Here is a 7,864-nt window from a genome sequence, read left to right as displayed (position 1 = left end):
GAGGGGATATATTTATACATAAGGCTGACTCACGTTGTTATACAGGCAGAAACTAACACGCTGTAAAGCAATTATCCTCCAATTAAAAATAAATTATAAAATGGAATGTAAAACATTAAATAAAATTAAAATTAAAATAAATTATAAACAAAAACCTCCATGCTCTCGATGCAGGGAGGACAGGGGTTCAATCCCTGGTCGAGGAACTAAGATTCTGCATGCCAAAACAAAAACAAAATGCACTACAGCATCTGAGCCCTCCCAGAGCAGCTGCCTGTTCCACCCCCCACCCCATCCACCCCACCCATGCCTCCCCACTCCTCCCCACCCCTCCCCACCCCTCCCCACCACCACCTTGTCCACAGAGAATTCTTTCTTGGCAGAAGGGCTTCTATTTTTGCATTTCACCCTTCTGGTCTACCAGGGCCTGAACCAAGGTTTTCAGCCTGAAGTAGTGTGGCCTCTCTGAAAAGCCAGTTGAAGGGAAAACAGTTGAAGGGGGCACTGAGTGCCTCTGCAAGGGAGCGGGGGAGCAGCAGTCCAGGTGGAAAGGGGAGGAAAGTGGTATGGAAGCCAGACCCCCAGGAGAGGGGGCACTGGAGGGCAGTGGGGAGAGTGCAGACAGCTGACCTCCTGAGTCACCATGAGGTGGTCCAGACCTGGACTGACTGCCTTGAGACAAATTGCAGTCATTAGTGAATTTAAGAGGCTGGGGGAGGGGCTGCTGGTGGCGGGGCCCTGCCCAGCAGTTAGGATGGGTCCCCCAAACCCAGGCCCATCCCCCATCTCATCACTCTGTCTCTCCTGCTGTCCCTGAGTCTCTGTCCCCCTCTCCCTGGGTCTCTGTCCCAACTCTCTCTGGGTCCTTCTATCCCACTCTCCCTGACCTCTCTGCAGAGCCTGAGTTGGGAGGTACCTGTTCTGCCCTGACCCTCGCTCCCCTACCTTTCAGGACCTCAAGGACCACAGAACGTGTGGGAGACAGGACAGCCAGAACCTTGGTGCCCCCGGCACCTCCCGCCTCCTGCCAGCTCCCAGCCCCACCCCTTGCCCCCCCCTGTCCCTCTGCAGCTGTCATCTCTCATCCCTGCCTCCCCGTCTCCCCTTTTTCTCAAGTGCCCCCTGTGGCCTCCGCTCCCTCTCCCTCTCTCCCGTCCTCCGCCTGGTTTCTCCTCGGGATCTCTGCATGCTTCCTCGTCCTCTCTGGGTCTCCTCCCGTCATCTCTGCTGCCATCCCTCATGTGTGTGTTTGGAGGGTGGGGCACCTCTGCTTCCTTTCTCTCTGTGTGCTTTTTCCTCCTTCTCTTTGCCTGTTTCTGTTCTGTCTTCCCCTCCTTCCTTCTGTTTCTCTGCTTCTGTCTCTCACTCTTCCCACACTCATCTCTCCGTGAATCCCCGTCCCTGCGCCCCGCCCCCACCCATCTTGTCTTTTTCTGTCTGCCTCCTCCTTCCTGTCTCTAGTCTCCATCTCCCTAAATTCTCTCCACCTCTCACACGTCTTTCTGGCCCGTATTCCTCTCCCTCTTCCTCTTCCTTCCTATTACTACTTCTCTCACATTTCCTCACCTCTCTCTGCTGCCCGGGCAGCCTCTCTCTACCTCTGTCCCTCTCTCTCCCGGCCCCTCCCAGCACCTTCACCCGAGTCCCCCACCCCACACCACCCCGTCCACCCTGCCCCAGAGTTCCCCCTCCCTGGGTTCCTCCCAGATTATAACACCTTCCCCCGCCAGGTAGGCAGGTTCTCGTGAACAAATTGTGGCTGCTTCTCCGGCCAGAGAGGATATGGGAGGAGAAGGGACAGGGATCCTGGAGTAGGAAATAGGCAATTAAAAAAAAAAAAAGAAAAAAAACCTCAGAAGGGTGGAGGAAGGAGCAGGGCCAGCTACTCAGACCAGGGATAAAAGGCCTCGGTGAGTGACAAGGAAGCCAGATGCCACCCCCACTCCGCCAGACAGGAGACATCAAGGCAAGCCCTGAGCCTTTCTCAGTATCCTCTCCAGCCACCAAGGAGCCCCCCCACCCCACCCCGGCCCAGACCCTGCCCTTCTGGTCTCTGACCTCTATTCTGTCCCCCAATCCATGTCCCTAAGGGTCTCAGTCTCTAAGAGGCTCTCTCACCTATAACCTTTAGGTCTCTTGAAGCTTCCTTGGCCCTCACATTCTCTCTGCATTTGCCAGGATCCAGCCACCAGCTCTCAGAATGTTCTTCATGCTGATGGCTCTTCAGATCTTGGCTCTAGGTAAGACTGGGTGGGGGTGGAGCTGGACTCTGAGAAGAGACCGGGAGATGGGGAAGGGCCCTGGGGACCTGAGATGCTCACCTGGCAAGAAGGGGTGGGAGTAGTCTGGGGACCATGGTTGAGGAGCATGCTAGAGGAAGGCCCAGGTTCTAAGGGGTGGAGGTGTTGGAGTATCGCAGGGTCCAGAGACTTGTAGGAGATAGTGAAGAGTCAGACACGACTGAGCAACTGAACAACAATATCAAGAGATAGTGAGAAATCAAGGGAGGAATTGAGCAAAACAATCAGGTCTTGACCGAGTCGTATGAGAAAGTACCAGCAGGACACTTGCTGACTGCGTTGTTCGCTAGTCGCTCAGTCGTGTCCGCCTCTTTGCGACCCCATGGACTGTAGCCTACTAGGCTCCTCTGTCCATGGGATTTCCCAGGCAAGAATACTAGACTGGGTTGCCATTTCATCCTCCAGGGGATCTTCCCAACCCAGGGATCGAACCTTTGTCTCCTAAATGACAGGCAGATTCTTTACCACTGAGTCACCTGGGAAGCCCTGTTGATTGTATTAGGGAAGAACTAAGTGACGGCAGCAATGATGATGGGGTGGTGGGCTCCTGGCTGGGGAGTGGTGTGGCATGCAGAGCGGGTGTAGGGAGAAAGGGGTAACCTGGGGGCCCTGAGTGATCCTGGGGGACCACACACAGAGTGAGAAGTCTGGGGAAGGGACAGGGAGCTCCCTGAAGGTGTTGGAGGATTGCTGAGCAGAGAAGTGGCATGTTGCATAAAGTGATCGTAGAAAGCATGCGTGGGAAAGCAGAGTCAGGGGCAGTAGTGTCAGGACTGTGGATGAGGTGGTTCTGGGGCCTCATAATAGATGCTATGGGGTGCCTGGGAGTGAGGGGGTGTCAGAAAACTCCCTGGTTGTGTCTGGACAATACTGTGGGCACTGTTGGGCATATCTCATACATGGTGGGGTACGTAAAGATGGGTGGGTTAAGGATTAGGCAGCATAGGGGGGACTTGTGGGTTCCAGACATCCTAGAGAGCTAGGGGGAGGGCGGGAGAGCTTTTGTTTACCTGCTTCCCCCACTCTAGCTCACCCTTGCCTTCTCCTAGCCATGGCCCAGAACCAAGGGAATGAGAACAAGATAATCGGTGGCTACACATGCACCCAGGGCTCCCAACCGTGGCAGGCAGCCCTCCTGCAAGGCCCCCTGCGTCGTTTCCTCTGTGGAGGGTCCCTGCTGTCCAACCAGTGGGTCATCACCGCTGCTCACTGCGCCCGCCCGTGAGTGGTCCCTTCCTAATTCTTCTGCTAAGTGAATTCCAGAGTCTAGCCCTGTGTACAACCCAGGGTACTAGCTGGATCCTAGTTTGGGGTCTAGATAAGAGCCTAGAACCACAGACCCAGAACATGGAAGCCAGCCATAAATTGATCAGCCGTTTAGAAACCATGATCATGTGCTCAGTCGTTCGGTGGTGTCTGACTCTTCGGGTCTCCGTGGACCGTAATCTGACAGGCTGCTCTATCCATGGGATTTCTCTAGGCAGGAATACTGGGGCGGGTTGCCATTTCCTCCTCCAGGAGATCTTCCCGATCCAGGGATCGAACCTGCATCTCATACACTGGCAGATGGATTCTTTACCACTGAGCCACCTGGGAAGCCGGTTGGAACCCATATACCAGCTTAAAGTCCTGCACATAATCTAGAACCTAACACAAAACCTGACATCCATCCAGAGGCCAAGCTCCACATAGAGACTAAGATTGGGAGTGGTGGTTGAATTCAGGACACAGCTACCTTCACTCAGGACCCCCTCTTAGAACACTGCCTGGAATCCAGAGTCAGGTTCAGAGCCCACCATCCAGCCATGAAATCTGGAAACCTGCTTGTAGCTCAGAGCGTGGGATAAAGACAGAACCTGGAGCTTGTTCTAGATCCAACATTTAATCCAGAGTCTAGTCTATAGCTCTGGTTTGAGTAGCCTAGAACCCAGACCTCAACCTGCTCTCTCCATCCCAGAATGAAGACCATAATCTAAAGCTTCATAGAGAGCCCAGAGCCCTTCCCAGATTCTAGACCTAAACCTGGACCCCACACTAGAAGTCAAAGTCCAGACAAAAGCTCACCCAGTGCTCATGAACCAGATCTAATGCCATAAACTGAAGTTCAGTGTAGAACCGAGGTCCTAGAGTCTAGAACATAAAGCCCAGGATGGAACCAACACCTAGAACCTGGGATCCTGACCATAGTCTGGAGCTCCTTCTAGAACCTAGAGCCCAGCCTGAGGTCGAAGGCTTAGACCAGAATCTTGAACCAAGAATCCGGACTATCACCTGTAATTTGATCGAAAGCAGAACCCAACCTAATATCAAGAATGCAGGCTGATGTTTAGAACCCTGAGTCCAGCTGGACCACAGAACTCAAGCCACTGTCTACAACCCACGTCATAAACCAGAGCTTCATCAAGAACCCAGAACTCAACCTAGAAACTACAGCGCACACCAGTATCTAGAAAGTATGCTAGCATCTGATTTTAATCTAGAACGCAACTCCTAGCTTCGAGTCAAAAGTTTAGGATGTCTAGAGCCCAAAGGCCAGGCTGGAGCTTCAGTGGAGCTTCCCTGGCGCCTACTCCAGAAGATCAATTTGATTTAGAGCCTAGAGCCACAGCTCAGAGCCTCACTTTAGAATACAGGGTATTGACCCAGGCGCATACCCTAGGGCAGAGCCAGCAAGCACAAACCTCAGAAGGCAGGGCACAGCCCACCAGGGGAAGGGGAGGATATAAGACTGGACCCAGAGAGAGTGTCCAGGCTGGGGGAAAGGGTCCAAGAATCCAGGAAACCTTCTGCCTGTGGTTAGAGGGAGGGTTGTGTGTGTGTGTGTGTGTGTGTGCATGCGCGCGCGCGCTCAGCAGGGTCCAGCTCTTTGTGAGCCTGGACTGTAGCCCGCCAGGCCCCTGTGTCCATGGGGATTCTCCAGGCAAGAATACTGGAGTGGGTTGCCATGCCCTTCTCCAGGGGATCTTCCCAACCCAGGGACGGAACCCGCGTCTCTGGTGTCTCCTGCCTTGGCAGGGTGATTCATTACCACTGAGCCACCTGGGAAGCCCAGGGGGAGAGTTAACCTGGAGGAAAACTCATCCCCAGGGGAGGGAGCGGGGTCTCCAGCTCACATCCTGAGCAGCACTACCCTTGGGGGTCGCGGGCCAGGATCCTTCAAGTCGCTCTGGGCAAGCACAACCTGAAGATCCCGGAGGCCACACAGCAGGTGCTGCGCGTGGTCCGTAAGGTGCCACACCCCCGGTACAACTCGAGGACCAACGACAACGACCTGATGCTGCTACAGCTGGAGCGGCCCGCCCGGCTGGGGCCGAGGGTGCGGCCCATCTCCGTGGCCAGCTCCTGCGCCCGCGTGGGCTCCTCCTGCCTTGTGTCAGGCTGGGGCACCATCTCTAGTCCTGTTGGTGAGGGGCCCTACATCGGGAACGAGGGGCTGGCAGCTGGACCCCTGGGTCTGTGGGAGTAGGGGCTGGGAGTCTGGACCCCTGGGTCTGAGTCGGGAGGGTCTGGGGGTCAGGACTTCTGGGTCTGGGGGAGGAGGGTCTGGGGGCCTGGATCCTGGGTGTGGGGGAGGAGGGGCTGGGGGTCCGGACCCCGGGTCTGGGGGAGGAGGGGCTGGGGTCTGGACCCCTGGGTCTGCGGGAGGAGGGTCTGGGGGCCTGGATCCTGGGTGTGGGGAAGGAAGGGCTGGGGGCCTGGACCCCAGGGTCTGCGGGAGGAGGGGCCAGGGGCTGGACCCCTGGGTCTGTGGGAGGAGGGGCCAGAGGCTGGACCCCTGGGTCTGCGGGAGGAGGGGCCAGGGGCTGGACCCCTGGGTCTGCGGGAGGAGGGGCTGGGGGTCAGGACTCCTGGGTCTGCAGGAGGAGGGTCTCAGGCCCTGAGTTCTGGGTCCTATTGGAAAGTAGACCTCATTTTAACACCTCAATGCCCCCCTAGCCAAGTACCCCAACTCTCTGCAATGTGTGAACATCAACATCTCCTCGGATCAGGAGTGTCGGCGGGCCTACTCTGGCGCCATCACCCCGGGCATGGTCTGTGCAGGGGTTCCCCAAGGCGGAAAGGACTCCTGTCAGGTGAGCCCCAGGGAGAAAGCCTGGGGAGGGGGCTTGTTCCAGGCTGGGACTTAGGTACAAGAGGACCTCAGGAGCAGGAAGATCAGGGGAGGCCCCCCTCCCACCCTCAGAGATCGAGAAAGGTTGTCACAGCCAGGCTGTCTCCTAGCTGCTCACCCTTGGGTATGGACCTAACCTTCCGGGTTTCAGTTTCCTCACCTGTCCCATGGGGACAAGTGTCGGGCTTTGCCCTGCCTGTCCTGGGCCTCAGCAGTCCCTACTCATAGGACCCCGAGAAGAGGCTGGGAGAGGGGTGGTCCTGCTCAGGGGGTCACACTGCAAGGCTGGGGTGTTTTCTTCCAGCACACCAGGTACGGTGGATGGCGATGAGGACTGGGTGGCATGGGATGAGCTCGTCCATGGCAAGAGTGCAGAGCTCTAATTGCTGCTGTCACTGCCGTCTTTACATATGGGGCCCTAGAAAGCTGTGCTCAGGTTCTGGAGGTCTTAATCCATCCCTGAGCAATGGCTCCAGAGACACGCAGTGTGGAAACACACATGCAGTTTTCTAGATGTAGAGCTAAGGTGAAGAGGAGCCCAAGAGACACACGGGACAAGGGACCCCAAGCCCCAGGGGCTGAGATCTCCAGGGGTCTCAGCCCACCCCCTACATCTTTGCCTCTTGGGTTCCCCACGGCCAGGGGTCTGGCCGTCGGTCCACGGATGTCTCCATCTCTGCCTCTCCCCATCAGGGTGACTCCGGGGGACCCCTGGTGTGCGGAGGGCAGCTCCAGGGCCTCGTGTCCTGGGGGATGGAGCACTGTGCCCAGCCTGGTTACCCCGGCGTCTACACCAACCTGTGCAAATATCACACCTGGATCCAGGGAACCATACGGAGAAGATCATAGCCTGCGGGACAGAACATCACCTGCCCACATGCTCCCCAGACCTTGCCCTTCCCACTCAAGACCCAGGGACCCTAGCCCCCAGGTCCTCCTCCCTCAGACCCCCAGCATCCTGATCCTGACCCCTGGCTCAGAACTCCCCTCTCCCAGAGCAGTTCCTTCAGGGGTTCTCTCTGCACCCCTACCTCCTCCCCGTTATCCAGGGTACCCCAAGACACCAGAGCAGGAGCATGAACACAAAGGCATTGAACTGGCACCGCATTCCAAAGAAGACAATTTTCAAGGCTCTCAGTGTCTCTAAAAACCAGATAAATGCTACTAATAAAATTTTAACAATCCTACAACAAGGACCTACTGTATATCACAGGGGACTCTGCTCAATGTTATGCGGCACCTGGATGGGAGGGGAGTTTGAGAGAGAGAGAATACATGTATATAGTAAGGCTGTGTCCCTTTGCTGTTCATCTGAAATTATCACAACATTGTTGTTAATCGTATATGCCTGCGTGTTTAGCCGCTCAGTCACGTCCAATTCTTTGCGATCCTTTGGGCTGTAGCCCTCCAGGCTCCTCTGTCCAGGGGATTCTCCAGGCAAGAATACTGGAAT

General features: G+C 56.1%; 1 protein-coding gene across 1 annotated transcript; it reads left to right on the top strand.

Moving 5' to 3' along the window:
- Positions 1–2,176: 2,176 nt before the first annotated feature.
- Positions 2,177–7,557, top strand: KLK14 (kallikrein related peptidase 14). Its single transcript, XM_055553068.1, has 5 exons — positions 2,177–2,240; positions 3,350–3,521; positions 5,451–5,704; positions 6,237–6,373; positions 7,105–7,557. Exons 1-5 carry the CDS (start codon positions 2,201–2,203, stop codon positions 7,258–7,260), a joined length of 759 nt encoding a protein of 252 aa, XP_055409043.1. The 5' UTR covers positions 2,177–2,200; the 3' UTR covers positions 7,261–7,557.
- Positions 7,558–7,864: the final 307 nt, after the last annotated feature.

Source organism: Bubalus kerabau, chromosome 17 (genome assembly GCF_029407905.1).
Source record: "Bubalus kerabau isolate K-KA32 ecotype Philippines breed swamp buffalo chromosome 17, PCC_UOA_SB_1v2, whole genome shotgun sequence".
In the NCBI taxonomy this organism is placed as follows: Eukaryota; Metazoa; Chordata; class Mammalia; order Artiodactyla; family Bovidae; genus Bubalus; species Bubalus kerabau.
The sequence above is the reverse complement of the archived record's forward strand: the minus strand, read 5'-3'. Positions and strand labels throughout refer to the sequence as shown.